This window comes from Eubalaena glacialis, chromosome 14 (genome assembly GCF_028564815.1).
Source record: "Eubalaena glacialis isolate mEubGla1 chromosome 14, mEubGla1.1.hap2.+ XY, whole genome shotgun sequence".
Taxonomy (NCBI): Eukaryota; Metazoa; Chordata; class Mammalia; order Artiodactyla; family Balaenidae; genus Eubalaena; species Eubalaena glacialis.
Genome location: NC_083729.1, coordinates 89,705,071 through 89,727,054, shown reverse-complemented (window position 1 = coordinate 89,727,054; position 21,984 = coordinate 89,705,071). Strand labels below are relative to the sequence as shown.

The 21,984-nt window shown below is 44.3% G+C and overlaps 1 protein-coding gene across 1 annotated transcript in view; it reads right to left on the bottom strand.

Moving 5' to 3' along the window:
• The window catches only part of SLC9A4 (solute carrier family 9 member A4), a 60,426-nt gene extending 40,286 nt beyond the window's left edge, over window positions 1-20,140 (bottom strand). The window contains exons 1-2 of the mRNA XM_061210896.1: window positions 19,390-20,140; window positions 13,874-14,337 (exon numbers count right to left, since the gene is read on the bottom strand). Of these exons, the coding sequence (XP_061066879.1) occupies window positions 13,874-14,337; window positions 19,390-19,645 (720 nt within the window). The 5' untranslated portion in view covers window positions 19,646-20,140. The remainder of the gene's footprint in view (window positions 1-13,873; window positions 14,338-19,389) is intronic.
• Window positions 20,141-21,984: the final 1,844 nt, after the last annotated feature.

Below are 21,984 nucleotides of genomic sequence, written 5' to 3'. Positions count from 1 at the left end.
CCAACGCAGGGGACACGGGTTCGAGCCCTGGTCATGCCGCGGAGCAACTAAGCCCATGCGCCACAACTACTGAGCCTGCGCTCTAGAGCCCGTGAGCCACAACTACTGAGCCCACGCACCACGGCTACTGAAGCCCGCGCCCCTAGAGCCCGTGCTTCACAACAAGAGAAGCCACTGCAGTGAGAAGCCAGTGCACCGCAACGAAGAGTAGCCCCTGATCGCCACAACTAGAGAAAGCCCGCGCGCAGCAACGAAGACCCAACGCAGTCAAAAATAAATAAATAAAATAAATAAATTTTTAAAAATTATAAAAGAAAATTCATAAAGTCTTAATTGCAGAATGTTACTGGATTTGGAAATAGGGTCCGTAAAGAGGTGATTAAGTTAAAATGAGGTCTTAAGGGTGGGGCCGTTAATCCAATAGGACTGGTGTCTTTATAAGGAAAAGGAAGAGACACCAGGAGTGCACACAGAGCAAAGGCCATTGTGAGGACACAGCAAGTGATTGGCCACAAGCCAGGAAGAAAGGCTCCAGCTTCCAGAACTGTGAGAAAATACATTTCTGTTGTTGAAGACACCCAGCTTGTGGTATTTTGTTATGGCAGCCTAAGTGGACTAATAGAAGATCTATGTCTTTCTGATTGTCTTGTGTATCTTTTTAATTAATCCTTATTGCTTGAGCTTGCCATAAACCCAGTTCCTTAAAAAAAAAGCCTAAGTACTGACTCTACACATGTAAAAAAGCATTGGTGTATGCATATGGCTGATTCGCTTTGTTCTGCCACAGAAACTAACACAGTATTGTGAAGCAATTACACTCCAATAAAGATCTATTAAAAAAAAGAAAACATTGTAAGTTCAGAGTCACAGCACAGTACAGCAGAAATGATCTTCACTGTACATCAGATGCTGGAAAGGTACAGAGAATAACACACACACACAAACTGTATTCATCAACCTGACACAGGAAATTAAATAATGAATCCCGTTAATTTTCCATTTTGTATGAAAGGGCACTGGCACGTTAAGTTGTCATAGAGCAGTTCCTTGGCAACCACTTTCTTTGACTATTAAAGGAAATTAACTAAGAAATAAGAAACCCATGCAGTTACCTAGCAGTCGCCAGAATGATAGAGCCAGAAAAAGACAAATAGCATATGATATCGCTTATATTTGGAATCTAAAAAAAAATGATACAAATGAACTTATTTACCAAACAGAAACAGACCCACAGACATAGAAAACAAAGTTATGGTTACCAAAGGGGAAGGGGGGTGGAGAGAAAAATTAGAAGTTTGGGATTAACATATACACACTACTATGTATAAAATAGATAACCGACAGGGACTTACTTTATAGCAGGAAACTATACTCAACATTTTGTATATGGGAAAAGAATCTGGAAAAATATATATGTAACTGAATCACTGCTGCACACCTGAAACTAACACATTGCTAATCAACTGTACTTCAATTTTAAAAAAAAAAGCTAAAAAAAAGGGGCAGAAGGGAAGAAGCTTTTATACTTCACTCCTTAAAGGAAGGGAAAAAAGATCTGAAACTCAGGACAAGAGATTAAACATGGGATATCCCGACTCTCTTAGGACTGACATCCTTGATCATTAGCTGCTTATAATCTCAGCGAGGCCAGGAAGATGACCTAAGCGGAGGTCAGAAAATTTAACAAAGAGAAGTAAGCGGCAGGGTTTTATTGATTTAGGGCGCAGCAAAGATGTTTCTTTTCAATTTAAAAAGCCTGAACATTCTTCTTAGCCTGAAGAACAGCAGGGTAGAGGACGGGCCATATTTCATAGCTGCTCTTCCCACCTACCTGCCAATAGCTCCTACATACTATCTCCCACCAATCTTTCCCCCAGGCTCCAGACTTCTATCTCTAAAACTAGGAAAATTTCTTTTCAGTGGCCTGTAGGTAAATGAAACTTAGCAGTTCAGAGCTAATAGCAATCACACACCCACACCCACCCCTGTTCCTCAGCCATGATCTCTTCAAGGAACCGCCCAGCCTGGCCCCTCTGAGTCTGTGCAATCTCACCCTCCCATCACCTCCATGCCAACTTGAAGCAAACGCCCAGAGGACTGACTTTCACCACCCGGTGCTAGTACACCTGCAGGACAGGAAAAGTCATTTTAAGGCTGTTTAACCTCCAAACTTTTTAAACTATAAAAGCAAACATCAGTTGTGACCCGTAGATGTCAATTCACTGAAGACTAGTTCAGTGATTTGCTTTTTCTGAGAGGGTCAGTCTGGCACAGTGGAAATGTTACTGAGTCCAAGTTTGCTCTGCTGGCCTCACGACAGGCTAATAAACTGGAGACGAGGTGCTGGGCAGACTGAGAAGATGGTAGACTAATGTCTCAAAATAACCATCTTTTCGGGGTTTGGATGCCAGTTTCTTTTATAGCACAGAGAGGGGGAGGAGATGAGGAAGTAAAGTAAAAAGGCCATGAGATTTGCAAATATCCCCAGGAATGGCCAGCCTCAGGGAAGGGATGTGTTCATTTCTTGTTCCTTGCAGCCATTCCCAGGTGGACAGGGTCTGGATGCTTCCCTGAACAAAGGCACTTTGGTTTAACCTTCAGGCAGAGGGGCAGGGTTCCCCGAGGCAGGCCATTGTGTATAGACAGTATCCTTTCAGTGAACAAAAGCAGCGGAAAGCAAAGGTTAAAGTAAAAGAAACAGAGCCAACATGTAGTCAGATTTGGCTCTTCCCTGTTACAGAAAGAGCAGTTTCTGAGAAAAAGTACTGCTCAGTAATTTTTTTTTATGAATGAATGAATGACGAATGAATAAATGAAAGATTCAAACTCAAGGGAACTCTGGCTCAATCAAACAGGACTAAACTTTGAAATAACGTAGTTGGATTTCGCGAGCTCTCCGTTTTCTCCCATGCTGCTAGTATAATACTCACTTACGTGATCCCAGGTGAGCAGGAGGGAACTGGGGCAAACCACAGCCTGGGGACAGAGCCAATGGCTCTGTCTCTGACCCATCACCTGGATGTGATGTGACAGAGCCGGCCCGCAGGACAGGTTCTGCCAGAGACTGTTCGTTTTACATAATCATTGAGGAAGCCACGGGGGAACAGACTAGCTGCTTACATCTCTTCCAAACGGCCAGCTATTGGGACTGCTCACGTGACCCTGAGCAGAGTTTTTCCACACCAAAGCCGACACACCTGACACACCCTTGAGAACGCATGCAGGCGTGCTCTTTGGGGTGGGAGAGTCTCTTGAAAACCGCTGAACTAGGAAACTCTCTTGGCTGTCTGGAGTCCCAGGCTTAGAGTTTGCTTTTCTCCCGAGAAGAGTTTCTTTTCCAAATCCATTTCCATACCTGCTCAACCCTACCTCCTGACAAAGGAAGGACAACTTGGTAACCAGCAAGGATCCGTTCTTCTTCTTGCCCTTGTGAACTGGAGTTAGTTCTAACCACCCACCAGGGGCTCACAGCGCAGGCTGCTGGAAAACCTACTTGTACCCCTCAGACTTCAATTAGTCTGTTTCTTCAACCAGAAGACAATGAACCAAACCAGTGTTTCTGAAACAGATTTGAGGAATTCCAATGACCTACGATTGAAGTGTCCCTCTGCGACCCTGCACTGCTGAGTGCATCTCTGAATTATTTATACGGGCCCAAGGAGCAGATCTTTCAGGCTTCTGGTTAACAGGAGCCTACAGCTGAAACCCCAGGCACGGGGAGGTAAAGGTGTCTCCCAGTTGGGGAAGCTTAGGAGTCAAATTTGGCTTCTCTGTTGGTGAACATCTGACCCCCCGAACATCCTCGTTTGCTGGGGCCAACCCTGGGCTGCCCTCTGCCCTTCATTTCTCCCAGCTCCTCCCACTCCCCAACCTGGTCCAAGTGCCAACCCAAGCTATTGTGTGTGTTGCATCACACGCACCCCCGCGGGCTCCACGGCCAGTACCGTAACTGATGACCAGTGCCAGCTGTGAGCTGAGGAGAAGCTCACCAGGCAGACCTCCAGAGGCTTTGATGAGAGTCGGGCCAGAAGGAAGATGCCTGGGCCCTGGGCTGGGTGGGCGCTTCGCTGTTGGCGCTAGGAGGGTGGTGCGCCTAGTGTCCATCTGGGGTTTAGGCCTGATCCCCATTTCCAGGCCGACAGACACCAAGCAGATGGTCCATCTTGCATGGAACCTCCCCTCGAAACCGGGAAGGGCAACGGGACACTGTTTCCTCACCTACTAGGTGCCGGCGTCTGTGTGTCTGATTTCACAGCCTCCTCAAAAACACCCTCTGGGGTCAGACTAAACATTCCCATTTTACACATGAGGAAGGGGAGGCACAAAAGGATGGAGTGACTTGCTCAAGATCACACTTGTTGGGTTCACGCCTCCCTTGTATATACCCACATTCTTGGCCAGAGGAAACTGTCTACTTGTAAAGGTATCTGCAGCCTCTCTCCTCCTTTCCTAGGAACCTGCAAGAAATGAAGGTAAATAAGGAGATAAAAAGAGGACAAGAAAAGCATTGCCCGACACTCCCCCAGAGAGAGTCTGCTCAGGTCTGTGTGCGGCGCTTCTCGCGGAAAAGCTGAGACCGCCAAGTCCAGACAGATGGGTCATCGCTCAGGATGTAAGGAAGGCTCTGTGGCTCTCAGGCACTCATGGAGGTGGACTTCTATAAATAACATGCCGACCCTGACACGGGTTCCGACGTGTGTGCTTCTTTCTCACACCATCAAGCAATTAACTCAATTTGACACCATCTACTTGGAGACAGGGTCGGATCCCACAGGTTGAGGGCTCAGCCCCCCAGGACAGCCTCTCCCCCTGCTTCAGATGCCCATCGCAGGTCCAGGTTGTCACCTGGGCTTCTAACCCACCAGCCATAGTTGAGAGTTTCCAACAACCCCACCTTGGGTTCGATTAATTTGCTAGAATGGCTCAGAGAACTCAGAGAAACATTTTACTCACTAGATGACCGGTTTACTACAAAAGGATCAAATGATATCGCTTATTTGTGGAATCTAGAAAAAAGGGTACCAACGAACTTATCTACAAAACGGAAATAGAGTTACAGAGATGTAGAAAACAAATTTATGGTTACCAGGAGTTAAGGGGCGGAGGGATAAATTGGGAGATTGGGATTGACATACACACTCCTGTATATAAAATAGACAACTAATAAGGACATCCTGTATAGCACAGGGAACTCTACTCAATACTCTGTAATGACCTATCTGTACGTGTATAACTGATTCACTTTGCTGTACACCTGAAACTAACACAACACTGTAAATCAACTATACTCCAATAAAACTTTTTTTTTTTAAACATTTTTTTCTTTTAAATTAAGAAAAAAAAAAGGAACTGCCAGGTGGGAGAGATGCTTAGGACAAGTTATGGGGCAAGGGCAAGTTATGGGGCAGGGGTGAGGCACTTCCATGCCCTCTCCAGGAGCTCCAGCCTCCCCGAATCTCCACCAACCTGGAAATTCTCCAAACCCAATCCTCTAGAGTTTTTATGGAGGCCTCATTACTTGCGCTTGGTTGATTAAATCACTGGCCATGGGTGACTGAATTCAACCTCCAGCTCCTTTCCTGGAGGTGGAGATTGGGGGTGGTTTAGGGAGGGAGACTGAAAGCTCCAACTCCTTAATCACGAAGTCCATTCCACTGGCAACCAGCCCCCTTCCTTAGGTTACTTAGGGGCTTTCCAAAATTCGACTCATTAGCATAACAAAAGGCAGCTCTCTTCACATAGGAAATTTCAAGGGTTTTAATGAGCTCTGTGCCCTGAATGGGGACAAAGACCAAATATATATTTCTTCTTATAAATCATAATATTAGAAACACTTTGTCCTGAACCCTGTGCCAGGCACTGTTTTAAATGCTTACCTGTATCAACTCACTTTAACCCTCAGACAACCTGATCTCCAGTTTACAGAAAGGAAACTGAGGCCCAGAGAGGTTAAGTGACTCATCTGAAGTCACACAGTTTACTAGCACAGGAGCCAGGACTAGAACTAAGGCATTTGGCCCCACTGTCCATGTTCTTGGGCACAATTTACTGCCTCTTGAATGGGATGTTCCTGGAGCTAGGACTTCTTTGAGGTAGGAAAATATAAACCAGGGAGAATCCTGGAGGAAAATTCACCCTTAAATGAATGTTTTTAAAAATCTTTCCCGGATTAGACGCAGCTTCCTCTGGCAAGCTGTTCCCTGCCATCTAGCTTGGTTTGAACTCACCATGGCATCCTCACACCGGCAGGGTCCATGACTGTCCCCCACCACTGAGTGATGGGCAGAGGCGCTCAGCTCATCTTCGCACGCACAGTGCCCAGGACAGCACCCAGGACAGCGTCCACAGACAGGGCTCCACGAAGGTGCAGCAAGGAAGGACACTGAGACTCTTCTCTCCCTGCGTGCCTACCCCTGGTTGCATCCCACCTCTAGCCTTTAGTCTCAGGGAGCAATTCCAAAGTTTCATGATGGGAGCTGGTCAGAGGGAGAGCCCCCTGGTTTGCTCGCAGCTTCCCTGACAAATCCCAATTCAAACGGAGTGTCACTCTTGGGACTCAGTGGAGGAGGGCTGTGGTCACAGCACAGCTTGGACACAGCCTTTCCTAGTCCCCATCACTCCTTCCATCATTCAATTATCCTCTCTGTAGGCAGCATCAGCATCTGTGATGCTCAGAGCTACCTGCTGGGTCCTACGATGATGGCGGGGGGCCTTAGGAGAAAAATCATGAGTGTCGACAAGGAACTAGTCAGCAAAGCTGGGCTGATAAAGGGATGCAAAGAGGAGATGAGAAGAGGTCAAAGGAATTCTAGAATAAGGGATCAGGAAATTCAGGCTCTAATGCCAGCAATAAGAATGCATAATAAATAGAGGGGCAACTTGAATGAAAGGTACAAGGTCAATGCTAAGAAACTGTTGTTACTGATTGTAGGCTGGGAAAAGCAGTGGAGGACAGCTTTTCACTATATCTTTTGGTTATTGAGCCACATAGAATAAATTACATTCAATAACTGACTTCTCTGACAGTCTGTGTGTTTATAATAAAAATAACAATGAAGAAACTTAAGCACATGGAGATCTGGTAATTCACCTGAGAGGCTCAAAGGACCAAGAAGGGTCAGTACAGACATGTGAGCACAGACGTGCCAACTGAAAATTGTTGCTCGCCGGTGGGTTCTACAAGGATGAAACCAACGGCCTCTGCAGTCGCTGACCTCAAACACCCCCTGAAAGGAGTTCAGGGCAGAGATTAGGAATGAGGCTCTCTGTGCTCCAGGTAGATAGTTTCAGGAGAAGATTTTATGAGCCCAATTTCTTGCATCTTCTCCTATCTAGAAAAGCACTAAAATCATTAACGGTGACATCTGCTCTTCGTGACTAGCGGCAACCTTCTGCCAAAGTGTGTGCTTGACTCCACGAACCCCCTTCACCAATATCACATGTATATGACCTCCCCTCTGACCTCTTTGGAGCAGTTCGTCCAAGCTCTCTGAGAGGCTATCTCCCAGGCTATGGTCCACATTTTGCCCCAAACAACTTAACTCATGACTTTCACGTTGTGCAATTTTTTTCAGTTGACAGACATTTGGGGTCGGGGGGTCCTCTGCTCTTAAGCACTGTATACTGCTCCTTCACAAAATGGGGACAGCAATCCCGCCACAGTAGCTTGTTATAAAGCTCTAAGAAGAAAAAGCAGATAAAATACCTGCCAGTGTGACTAGCCCAAAGGTCCTGCACAGAAACTTTATGGTAGCTCCCTCTACCACTCTCGCGTCCACCTTACGCCTAGAGAATGGACTATAGTGGCAGCAAGATGCGAAATGAAGACATCACCAGAGGAAGGAGGGAAAACCAGAGGAAAAGAAAGTGGTGGGGAGAGAGGGAGGGGTGAAGAGACAGCATGGAGTAGGAGTTAGGAGCAGAGACGCTCTGGAGCCAGGCTGCCTGGGTTCCAATCTCAGGGGGGGATGCCGGGACCTCCAGGTGAGGTGGAGGAGGGGAGATGTTGGCACCTCTCAGGTGAGGTGGAGGAGGGGGTGATGGGGCAAGATGATAGAAACCTTGGTGGCATCACCTTGTTGCTTATTCAGCAAATTGATGCAGGAAAACCAGGGAGGAATACAAATATAAGGACAATCTGCCTACAATACATGAAGCAGTGCCTTGTTTAAAACCAAATGCTTGTTAAGATGGAGCCAACCACCATGCATGTCCCTGAGTTGGTGTGACAAAAAATGATAGCCAGCATGCCTGGAGTTCTCACTGCATGCGGAACACTCACTATACTAAAAGCTTAATGCGAATTTTCCAGTGACCCTACGAGCTAAGTAATACCATCACCCCAATTTTACAGAAATTAGGAACAGAGATGACCAGAATCTTTCCCAGAGCCACATACTGGACTTGGCCAAACAAGCCAGTTCTGTTTTGGAGAAAGAGCCCTGGATTTCCTACCAACTGGACATGAGCCCAGTCTCCTCATAGGTAACATATTGGTTCTCTCCTGTTCCTCTCAGCTCCATGAGTTGAAAATTCAAAAGGTAAGAATAAAAGAAAAGAGATTGGGAAGAGACAGACCTGGGCACCCATGTCCGGTCTGTCATGGCCAGGCAGGATGCCCTTGTGCAATTTATTGTACTCCCTTTGCCTTATTTTCTTCATCTGTGAAATGTGACTATTAATTCAGCCTCACAGTAAAATCTAAGGATTTAATAAAATAATAAATGTACAAGTGACCCCATACAGGGCCTGGATATAGTGGCTGCATCTCTCTTACTGCTATGATGCTGGCCACAAGACTTCAACTGGGGATACTAGTTATTATTTGAAAGCTACTGGGGTTTTGTCTCTTCTCCCTTTGCCCACCATTAAGGACGTTCTCATGATTGGAGTCATAACCTAAAATATTCAGCGAGAGGGAGAAATAAGTGGACAAGACACCTGGAGGGTCAGGTTCATTGCTCTTTCGACGGTTGCATCTCCGCTGGAGCATCTCCTCTTTAGTGAGAGGCAGCTCTTTTCGTGGGATAAGGATCTGCAAAGTTGTCACAAGTAACCCACTAATCACAGGTCTCTGTCTGGATGACTCAGACTTTCTGCTGAAAGAGCCCGCTTGTGATGGCTGCCCTCGGGAAGGCTCCCTCCTCAATGAAAGGGTGAGTCCAAGGCCCTTGGCTTAAAAGACAACTGCACTGCATTAAATACCAGTTGCTCTCAAACTGCTTTCTAAATCCGGCCCCGAGCTTCTCCAGTTTCACGCAGGGACGCAGAAGTGCCCCAGCACGCACTTAATATCACTGTGCTGTGGGTGACCCCAGGGTGACCACAGGGTGACCCCGAGTGACGTGTGGGCACCTCCATCCCCACCCCGGAGCCAGCACCGCAGCAACTTCACCGCGTGGAGGTCACAGCAGTGCCCTCAAGCAGATACTCTGGTCAGCTGAAAATTACAATTTTATTTGGAAATGATCATTTCAAAAAAAAAGTCCAAGTGGAAACAATTAAACTTTGGGAAAGTCAAACAAATGCAGTTAGCAAAGAAACCCCAGGCCGTGATTGGCTCTAGATGTGAAGTCTAGAGAAAACTCAGGCTGAAGTGAGTCTCAAGTTCAGAGGCAGCACCACAGAGGGAACAGGGCCACATGTTTTCGTGGGTCATTAACAAAGACTATGTCTCGGCAGCAAGGTTTGTAGGTTGTATCAAGAAAGAGCTTGGTCTGTGAAAATTAAGTGAGGTGATATTGTCATTGCTAAATTTCTCTAATGATTTAGGAAGGGAAAGTTGGATAATTATCTCAGAATGGGCTGCCAGAAGGTGGCCTTGATGTTGACACAGATGAACACCCTCAAGGGCATTGCTTTCGTGGGGTTACAGTCAGCAAGGGACCCCAAAGAACTTGGATATGAGTAAAATGAGATGCTCTCTGGATAAACTGTGAAACGGAGGCATCGTGGCTCAGAGGGGTGCCTTAGGAGGTGGAATCGGTTCCCAGCCAAGGGGACTTATTCCACTGTAACAAAACCCAAAGTAAGAAAGCACCTGAAGAAAGAATGCGTGGAGACAAATCTAGCCCAGTCCTTTCCCAGACATAGCATCGTTTTAGATCAAGATATATCAGCTCTCGCCACCTAAAGGCCATGAACAAGTAGTTCCCAAACATCAGCCATCCTCTGAGGTGCTGGTTAAAAATACAGATTCCCAGGCTCTGGTCCCAGAGAGTGGGGGTCAGTGGTCCTGGGTTGAGGTTTGGCCATCTGAGTGCTCACCAAGCCCACCTGGGGGATTCTGAGGCACGTGGCTTGAGGGCCACACACTGAGAAATGAGATACGTAAATGGGATGGGAGGCTGGAGTCCAGGCTCCCCTGGCAACCGGCAGACGACTTGGCTTTCTGAGATGCTCGCCCAGCAGGGAAGAACAGGCAGGTCTGATGACTCTAGTATCTCGCTCAATAGTTAGAGATTCTCATTATGAATAAATAACCTGGCTTCTGACTTCAAGTGTGGGTCTCCTCCACTTGGTGAATCCACCCCGGATATCTTGGATTATTTTCAAATGCTTTTCCCCCCAGTACTATCCATGTTGGCATAAAGTCCTTATGATAAAATATTGTGTGTCACGATGAACAACAAGGTCCTACTATTGATATATAGCACAGGAACGATGTTCAATATCCTGGGATAACCCGTAAGGGAAAAGAATTTTAAAAACAATGTATGTATGTGTATTATTAGGTCACTTTGCTGTACAGCAGAAATTAACACAACGTAAATCAACTATACTTCAATAAAATAAATAAATTAAAATTTAAAAAAGAAAAAATAAAGAAAATTATGAATAACAACACTAAAAAAATTGTGTGCCAGGTGAATTAAATAATTAATTGTAAAAGGGGGAAAAATTAAAAACAAACAAACAAACACGTGTGCATGTTCTTTGGTTAGACACAGTCTTGGAAAGCAAGATGTGAAACCCAGGGCAATAAAAGAATACGCTAGTAGGTTTGACTACATACACATTTAAAACTTTTACAGACAGAAGACACATGACTTAAAAAAATTTAAGTGACAGAATGGGAGAAAACATTTGCCTTTTATGTAACATCCAAGTTTAGATAATTTAAAGTTTATCTAAAGCTTAAAGTTTAGATAATTTAATGAGTTTCTACAAATCAATTAAAAAAGAAAGAAAACAGCAACTGGTCTCAAAAGAAAAATTGACAAGAAGCAATATTTGCATACAATAATTGGGACATACTGATAAAAAATTACTCATTGTTTATAGGAAATTCAAATTTAACTGGTATCCTGTATTTTTTTTAAGTCTGGCAACCCTGAAAGGACACGAATTTCCAATTCATAGCGGAAGAAACGCTAATGATCCACAATCTTTGAAAAGATGCTTAATATCATCATGCAGATTATAGCAAACATGTGTCATCCTTTTTTGCTCATTAGATGGGAAAACATTAAGAAAGCAATGCCCTTTGTTGACAACGATACAAGGAAATATGCACTTAATACACTGCGTAAGGAAATGCAAGCCCATAAAGATTTCTGGAAAATCTTGGCAGCTGCATACATAAAAACTAAAATTAAGGTTTAATATATTTGGTAAAATGAGAAGGGTCCTGAATGGCTCTACTGCAAGTTCCCCCTGCAATCTGACCCCACGGTAAGGTCCCCCAGCCCAATAACCCTCCTTACCAAGGGACCAGGCACAGTACTTGTATATCCCTGTGTACTGGGGATCAGTTCCCTGACAGCCTGTGGAATTTCTCAAAAGACTTTGATGGGCTTCCCTGGTGGTGCAGTGGTTAAGAATCCGCCTGCCAATGCAGGGGACACGGGTTTGAGCCCTGGTCTGGGAAGATTCCACATGCCGCGGAGCAACAAAGCCCGTGTGCCACAACTACTGAGCCTGCACTCTAGAGCCCTCAGGCTACAACTACTGAGCCCGCGTGCCGCAACTACTGAGGCCCACGCGCCTAGAGCTGTGCTCCGCAGCAAGAGAAGCCAATTCAATGAGAAGCACGTGCACCGCAACGAAGAGTAGCCCCCGCTCACCACAACGAGAGAAAACCCGCGCGCAGCAACGAAGACTCAATGCAGCCAAAAATAAATAAATAAAATAAATAAAATTTTAAAAAAGACTTTGAAAAAGAATAGATACATATATATACATAACTGAATCACTTTGCTGTACATCTGAAACTAATACAACATTGTTAATCAACTATGCTCCAATATAAAATAAACATTGCAAAAAAAAGAGAGCAGGGGACCTCGTCTCATTCATCATCATTGCCACCCAAGCAGTTAGCACTGTGCCCAGAACACAATAGGTACCAAATGAAAGTTCGTTAAATAAAAAAATAATAAGCCAATCACATCATCCCCTAGGAACCAGGAGGTACCCCATTCTTCTACTAGTTCCTCCCGCAGTCCCCGAGAGATCACTCTGTTCCCCAGTGCAGCACCCACGTGGCCCTGCATGGTGTGTGGTGGCCCCCTACCCCAGGCTGTGAGTATAGGTGATGAACACACTTGTCATTAGTCTCATCTGTTTAGCGTTGGTGTCACTCCATAACCTTCTGGTGGGAATTCCTCCTTCATCATTTGAATGAAGAGGAGGTGATTATAGCAGCATCTCTCAAATTTTTAAGTATACCTATTTTTAACCCAGAAATTTCACTTCCAAGAATATATCCTATAAAAAGACTCACAAGTGCGAAAAGAGATGCACGCAGAAACAAGAATACTTATCGCAACACTGATTTTTAAAGTGAAAAATTGACAACTACCTGAATATTCATCCATCAAGAACTGGTTAAATAAATCTTTATAAACGTAATCTATGAAATACTCTGCAACAGTGGAAAAGACCTAGAAAGAAATTCAAGATTTGTTACATCTAAGCAGTACATATGATTTAATGCCACCCACTTTATGTAGAATGATGTATCAATACATCTATATCTGCGTACATATATGCATGTGTCCGTGATAAAAATGGGGAGGAAAACGCAAACTGGATCCAAGGGGGAGGGAAGAGGGTCAGGCGGAGGCTTTTGTGTTTTATGCTGTATGATTTTGTACTATTTAAGTCTTTTACACTGAAAATGCATTCTAGTATTACTTATGTGATGTGATATAAATGTAAGAATAAGAAAAGTACATCAAAGTTTATATAAAATCACATAGACTAACTCCTGGTGAAGGTTTGCAGTAATGTAAGGAAACTGGGCAATGCAGCAGCCAATCTGGAATATTTCAGCACCTCTAGCCAAAGACATCTCTGGGCCTTAATGCTCTGCGCTGATCTGGCCTGTAAACCCTTCTCGGCCTCTCTCTGGAAGGACTCCTAAGCAAAGCTGCTCCATCACATTCTCCGTGGGAGTCACGCAATTGAGACTGATATACAAGCCAATGCATTTGCGCAAATCCTCCGTCATCTCTCTCCCTACCCCTATCTTTTATTTAACTTCATCATCTAAAACAGAGCTTAAAAATAAGCATATAAAGGGAAGGAGGGTGAGGTCCCGTGACTGAGAGAAAACAAAAGCACAAGTACTGCTTGTCCTAGTGTGAAAACCCAGAAGAGCCTTTAGCCACGGTTTCTGCTTGCTCAGTGAAACACCGAATTCACTAAAGAATCACACTTCCTCTCTCCTGCTTCTCCTTTAAAGAAGCCAGTGGATGGCAAGCAGCGTAGTGCGCAAGCGTGGGCGCCGTGCAGATCCCAAGGGCAGTGGCCAGACCTGGGGTCACGCTACCCTGGCCCATCCCTGCCCTGCTGAGGCCCAGGCCTGCCCGGCCTTCTCCACCCCCCAGGCCCCTTGTCTCCCTGGGGACGGCGGGGGGCCGCATCTCACCACGCTGATGCCATCATTGAGGAGGGCCTCCCCGAAGATCATCATGTACAGCTGTTCATTCACCCGCGCCTCTTCGAACACGGCCAGCACGGCCACGGGGTCCACGGCCGAGATCAGGCTCCCGAACAGCAGGTTCTGAAGCAGGTTGACGTCGCTCAGGCCAAAGGCCTGGACCTGGCAGATGAGGTAGAGCGAGAGGCCAATGCCGAAGGCATTGATCAGGGCCCCCAGCCCTGCCCACCACAGGATGGATCCGATGTTCTCGAAGAAGGGCCGGGTGGGCATGAAGTACCCGCCCTCCAGGACGATGGGCGGAAGGAGGTACAGGAAGTAGATGCTCGAATCCATGACCGGAGGCGATTTGTGGTCGGTGCCGAAGATGATGGCGCCCACCAGGGCCCCGACGAGGATGAGCAGGCAGCTCTCAGGCATGAGGCCCGGCAGCCGGTGGTAGACGTGGAAACCTGCGGAGAGCAGAGAACCACGTTTAGATGTTGGCAAAGAACCTGGCTCTGGCCCCCAGGACACCAGGGGAGGGGTGTGCAAGAGGCCTTTCAAAGCCACGCAGATGGCAGCATCTCCGGGCCCAGCCTCAGCGCCCATCTGTAGCAGGAGCTGCAAGTGTGGCTGCGGCTTGATGTGATGAAGTGCTTCCCATGCTCAGTGCAGGTTCCAGCATCTTCTCAGCCAGCCGTGCCCTCCTGCTTCCTCCTTCCTGTTTTCCCCATCCTGAGGGATCTGAGCGGTGGAACTCTCCTACTCTCATGCAAAACCCACCTTTGAAGCTCCTGCAAGAGTCTATCACAGTGACCTAAACCCCAGCTGCTTCCAAACTTACCTTACCTCCCTTCCTTCTCCACCACAAACAAATGAATAAAAATGAAAAGTCTTTATTTTGTTTCCTTTATTTAACCAATGACATTGCCACCCAGTCAGCCACTTGAGAGGAAATCAAGTCGCATTCTTATGGGGACCCCATCACCTCTGCCCCTTCGTGCAATTGGCAACCTATTTCATCAGTTACGTCTCCCACTAGCTGCCCCGGAAGTCCGTCTCCTCCTTTTCACTCCTGCAGCCGCTGCCTTTACTGAGGACCTCCCCACTTCTCGTCCTACTTACTGCGGTGTCTTCCTGATCTCCTCTCTCTGCCTCCCCCTCCCGGTCTATTCCACATCCTGCTGTCAGATGACTATTCTACACCATGTTAATCTGATTGTTCAATTCCCCACCTAAGACTCTGAAGGCACACAAAGCGTCTCATAGAATTTAAACTGAGAATATTTGTTAAGCATCCCTGTGACAAGAACCCACTGTAAGTCCTGTGAGGTGGAGGACCAAACATGTTTTCTACAATTCCAACTATTGATGAAATTTTAGAAACGTTCTTAACAAATAAGAAGATAAAGCCAATATAATGTATAAGTATACAAAGAAGTGTATATTGAATATATCAACAAATATGACAAGAGATCCAGGCACAGCAGGCCACCTGGGGCTCTCCCCGAGTCCGTATCCCACACACCCTGCACTGTCTTCATGCATCTTACATTATAGCCAAGCTCACGCCTTTTCATCCAGGAGGCCTCCTTTCTTGTCTTTCTGTATTATTATTGTTGCCTGTATTGTCCTTCTCTCCACCCTATTTTGGTCCTGCTCAATCCTTGAGGTTAAGCTTTTCCCAATCTCTTCCCAAGGAAATAATATGTCCTCCTTTGAATTATTGTAAAATTTTATCTGTACCTGTTTTACAACGATCCCTTTCTACCAGTTTTGGTCCTTGACTTTTCTCCCCTACTAATCTCTAAGCTCCTCAAACTCAGGCAGAATGACACACATCTCTGTATCTCCCCGAAGCGCTTAGCAAGATGGCTTGTCCATAACAGCATGTCTAATTGCTAAAAGAATCTTAAGTGTATAAATGAATGAATGTTCATCAGAGAAGCTCTTGCATGGGAAGGAGAAGTTGAACAGGTTTTGGAGAATGAGTGGGACTTACATAGCTGGACAACAGAGGGAAGGGATTTTAGGAGGGGAGAACTCCAGGAGAAAGAGGGGAGAGACAGGGATGGCCAAGCCAGATATTTTTGACATTCACTGAGGAGAGTCATCTGGCCAGAGCAAATTTTAATTGGGAAGAGTACTGATTTTTTAAAAAAAATTTTATTGGAGTATAGTTGCTTTACAATGTTGTGTTAGTTTCTGCTGTACAGCAAAGTGAATCAGCTATATGTATACATATATCCCCTCTTTTTTGGATTTCCTTCCCATTTAGGTCACCACAGAGCACTGTGTACAGTTCCCTGTGCTATACAGCAGGTTCTCATTAGTTATCTATTTTACACATAATAACAATAGTGTATATATGTCAATCCCAATCTCCCAATTCCTCCCACCCCCACTTCCCCCTTGGTATCCGTACATTTTTTCTCTATGTCTGTGTCTCTATTTCTGTTTTGTAAATAAGATCTTCTATACCAATTTTTTCAGATTCCACATATATGCATTAATATATGATATTTGTTTTTCTCTTTCTGACTTACTTCGCTCTGTATGAGAGACTCTAGGTCCATCCATGTCTCTACAAATGACCCGATTTCATTCCTTTTTATGGCTGAGTAATATTCCATTGCATATATGTACCACATCTTCTTTATCCATTCCTCTGTTGATGGACATTTAGGTTGTTTCCATGTCCTGGCTATTGGAAGTGTACTGATTTTAAGCCAAGCAATGGAGGGTCAGAAATTCAAGGCTAAGGAGGTAGCCTCCCTCCCATAGGCCTTGGGGCCATGGAATGTCTCCTTAGGAAGTTTTAGGTTCAGCCATCCAAAGAACACGTGGGTTTCCCTGACCACAGCTTTGAACTTCTCCATCCACCATCTGCAGGCAGGTTAATACAATGGAGTATCAAGAGACATTATTCCAAACCACTCAGCCCACTGGCTTCAAGACCAGCTTAAGGCCTCCTTCTAAAGTCCTGCTCTCTCCATTTCCTAATAACAGCTTCCTTCTTCTCCTCTCTCCTCCTCCTTCTTCAGTTAGTGCTTATTTTAACCACACAACTTTTTAAATATGTAAAGTAGGCGGAAGAACCCATAGTGTGATTTTCTCAGGCCCTGTGTCTCCCCAGTCTGGTCCTGCTTCCAGGGATCTAGTTTCCTGAAATGGATCCAATGTCACCTGCCTGAAGCCGAGTTGCATCTACACAGTGATAGCAGGAAGAGGGTTTAACCTGTAAGCAGGGCCCTTTAAGGGAAATGCTACGTGCATTTCACATTTCAAAATTCTTCTCCCCTTCCATAATGGACAATAGAGTCAGTCACTTTGAGGTTCTAGTTCCCTGGCCTGAAACATAAAAGGCCACAAATAACAAAGACCAGCCTGAAAGTTAAAGATGGCCCTGTCGGAGCAGTGCTAGATTCACCCATCTTCCCCCTTGAGGCTGGGGACCACCATCATTCCTACACCTTGCCTGGGTGCTCAATAAATGTGTCTTGATAGAATGACGGAATAAATGAATACTAGTGATTCTTAATTATATTTTGATTCAAGATTTATAATATAGAATCTAAAAAAGCTATACGGTTTCCTTAAGTGTTAAAGTTTTATGTCATTATTATTATTTTTTTGCCCCAGGTGAACAAGCTACCATATATAAAGCTACAAGACCAGTACTTGGATCACAGTATATATTCAGTAAATTTGACCTTCTTTTCATGTACAATATAAAAATAATCTGAATTCTTAAAGACCAGCAAATATGAAATTGTGCTTGAATAAGCATGATCCAACTGATAACCTACTTCAGTTATTTTCTTTTTCTAAAGTATGTTGAGTTGCATCCACATGAAAATCAAGAAGATTTAAACAGCAATTCTATGAACAATAGCGTCCTTACAGGACTCTGAACTTGTAGATGTAGTCTGGGCACACACAACACCTCTAAAGGACAATCTGTATATTATGCTAATATAAAACATATACTTTGTGCCTTGAGATGTTCACTGATATAGAATAGAAGCCTCTTTCCATTAGAAAATTCTTATTTGTACCAAAAAGAGATCTCAGAAATAATTTCACAGATGAATGAACTGAGATGAAGAAAGACAGAGCTAGTCAGTGGAATCAGCTAGTTTCCTGATTCCAGGCCAACTTCACCCATTACTGTGAAAAGGAAGGGAGTGGGTGGGGTCAGAATCTCTGGCATTTTGACAAAGGAAAACTCAAGATCACATAAGACCAACTTGAACATTCTCAGTATCCACGTGGTTGCATGAAAGGTGTTAGACCCCTAGCTCTGAACTGAGAATATCATCCCTTTGGAAACCCATTTTTACTTGAGCCCTTCTCAGAAATAATGTGCAACACTCTGTGTCATTTAGTCATTTGATAAACTGCACAAGAGTTCTTCAAACTAAGAATTTCATTCTATCTTCACATCTTATGAGCTCAAAATGAACGGCAGTTATGATGGGCACCTAATGAATATGCCAGCACCCCCCAACATCCATGGGCAGGGAGTTAGATGAAAAGACAGAGCCCAGCATCCTGATGCCAAGGAGTTAACTGCCCGATTTCATGGCTCACACCATATTTCACAGCTGTTCCAGAGGAAACATATAAACAAGCACTAACATGATTCATAGGGTCTATTTCAACGAGGCAATCTTATCTACTCAAATAACAAAGTTCATAACTAAAGCAAAGGAGACATTATGCTTGACAATTGAGATATTCGTATCAGTTTTCCACTCTGGAATAAGCTGTTTCTAAGGAGACAAGGGGGTGAACTTGGAGATTAAATGGTCACAGAGTGGAAACCATCACTTTGGTTTGGGCACAAAGAATCCTGGTTAGAATTTCATCTATTAACTTGAATCCACTTTATGTCACAGAGGAAACCAGGGGTGCTCTACTGGCTCCATTCGACTCAGGTGTAAACAAAGATTTTACTGACAGATACCATCTCTATTCCACCATATCCCATCACTGAGCGATAGGAGTTGCTTCTGGTTGCCTTGTTTCTTGCTTTCTGTCAATTTGCAAGGAGCACATGCCACTTTTAAAGAATAAACAATGGGCACCGTTGATGAAGCCCATGGTTCCATGGCCAAGAATGAAAGAAGCACATTTTAGAGAAGAATCATTATATGGTTCCTGAGATTTCCAATGGGTGTCATTCCAAGCTCGACATACTTTACTCTGTATTTCTTAAAGCATAGAACTCGAGATTTTTATATGCCAAATAATGTCACATGGCTGTCACCCTGAAAGGAGAGGAAATCAAAACAACCAAGAGCCCAAAAGTAGGCTCTTAAATTTCAAAACACAACCTGAAGTATTAAATGGCTTGACAAAAATCAGTTATGACTTTCCCTTGACTCAGGAATAGAATTTTTTATGTAATAGCACCAAGAGTTAAAATCCAGTTAATTCACCATCTACAAGGCATTTTCACACACCTTATCTCACGTGGAAAACAACTGCCAAAACCAGGTAGATGTTTGGGGCCTTACCTATTTTTGCAAGGGATGCTAGGAGTATCCAGAGGGTGACCTCGTAAGGAATTTGCACATAATCATAATCCAGTGCGAAAACAGATACCGTCTCAGCTGGCTCAGAGCTGGCAGCAGCAAACCGAACATTAAGCTCATGCTGGGCAGAGGAATTTGTGGATTCATTCAAATCAGAAGATGCTCCACCACACCTGAGGGCCACTAGCAAGAACAACCAATTCCAAGGACCGAAAGGCACAAGCATCTGAAAACCCATGCTGCGGGCTTCTCTTACTGTGTGTGCCCTTGGGTGCTGCACTTCTGAAGTGAGGAGGGTTTCCAGAGAGCGGCAGCATCCACCTGGGTCACAGGTGAAATACGCACAGTCCGTGGGTCATTCCGGGAAGAGTCCGAGCGCGTCATTGAGTTCTGAGTACAGATATTTTCAAATCACCTTTAAAGTATTTGTGTTCAGGCAACTCAGCCTCTGGCCCAATGCATCTAGTCATTCAATAGAGTTGAGAAAGCCCAGGGAACTACCTGTGCGACCTTCATCCGATCGTGATTTGAAGAGCAATATATGAAGCAAAAATACTTCTTCATTCAAAGCTGTTTCCTCACCTCACTGCACACTGGTTTCACTTTGTGAGTGAAAATTAAAAAGGGCATCTCGGTGCTCATTCCAGATGTCACTAGAGCCCTTCTAACCAGGAAGAGAATCCTTCCCTCTTTTCCAGATCCTAGGAAAGGAGCTACCTGTTCTGCACCCGCTCCTTCTCTCCTCCCCCTGCTAGCTCACTTGTTTTGAATGGCCAAGGCTGCGGGTAGCTCTTGAACTACACTTAATTATTTGCTCAGATTTGACTTTTGTAATGAAATGCTTTCCCTGAGTTCTCTGGGGTTTACACTGCTGACACCTAGTGGGCGGCCACAATACTACACCTTGGTCTGTTCACGGATGAATGACCGTGTAATTTTCATCCAAACCAGGGCACTTCTGAAAGTACAGGAGACCTATTAATAATCATGCCAGACCACAGCTGGAAACCAGAACAGTGCTGGAAAACTGTGCCATGTGGTCACTGTAAAAGAGGAAGGAGGAGGAGGCAGCATAGAATATGTCTGGACAGTAATTCAAAACACGAAGCTCTAGCGCTCCATAAACTTTACACAGTATTAAAAAAAAAGAACAAGCAGAGGAACAAGCTCCATGAAATACCTCTAAAAACCAGTTTTGAAAAATTCTGTGGCACATCCAAACTTTTCATTTTAAAGAATCGTGTTATTACGGCCTATTTGTTCAAAAGAAGCAGTATAACAGACTGTTTATGGAAGAATTTTGAGATGGATGCCATGAATCTATTCCTATTTCCTCTACATCTGGCCAGATGACTGTAGCCAAGTCACTTACCTTTCAAAGCGCCCTTGTCTAAAAAGAGGGAACGGAATAATATCTATCTCATCGAATGGCTAGGATCATTAAATGAGATAAAGCAAGTAAAGTATCTGGCATATAACTGATGCTTAATAAATGTTAGTTTTTATTATTAATCACATCTATTATTCTATCTGAGGGTAAGAATTCTGTTGCAATGATGAACAATGCTCAATAGAGAATGAGAATTATTATTCATAATCCATAGACTATCTCAACACCTATTCCATATCAAACTGCAGGGTGATTTGCATCTTTTTTCTTCATTCATATCAGTGCATGTAGATGGTTCCCACTTCAGCCCCACACTCAGCGAAGATCACTGGAAAATTGAGGTGGAAAATGTTGAGGAAAGCTAGCTTCTAGATGTAACTTCTTAGTAAGGCAATAGAATTAAAAGCTCACATTTGGATTTTTTTCCTTCTCTTTCCTTCTCAGTTTGCATCTAAAATTGACCAGATCCAGTCACTAAAACGAGACTGTCAGGTGAACCACAGATGATGACTATACGGGTCAATTTTTTTTTTCAGAAAAGGTTACATGAATAGCCTTGTAATGGACAACTTCTTTATAACAGATATTTTATCTTTTTATTTGAATTTTATTTTATGTTTCTTCTAAAAAGAAATGAAAGAGAGAGAGAGTTTCCCATGGTGCTCTGTGGAAAGACCAAAACTAAGCATCAGGAAGCCTCTGTCCTCAGGCATTAATTATCTGACTGACTTTGAGAAAGTCACTTTACCTGTTTAAGCCTCAATTTTTTCATCTCTACAATGAAGATGCTATACCAGGTATCCTTTCCCTGCTCTAAATTTCTGAATCTTTGTGAATACATGACAACATGTTTTAATCAATTGATAGCTGATGGTGTCAGAGAAGTGATGCCAATATAGGGAGGGTAATAGAAGAAAAACTAGAATTCTCTGGCATCCTGCTATCTTCTTCTAGGATGAGGTTTTCTCGTCAACCTGGTCAACTCTTGGTATCACTTCCACCCATGCAGTATAGTACTTTCACACAGCTGCCTGAATATTCTTTCTAAAGCGCCTTCTTAATCCAGGTTCCCTACAAAACAGTGTAAGACAAAGATTACATGAATTCTGTAAACCAAAGGCAGCAAGAGTAAGAAAAAAAGGGAAGCAAGGGAAAAGCACTTTCAGAATGACAGCATGAGAGCCCTA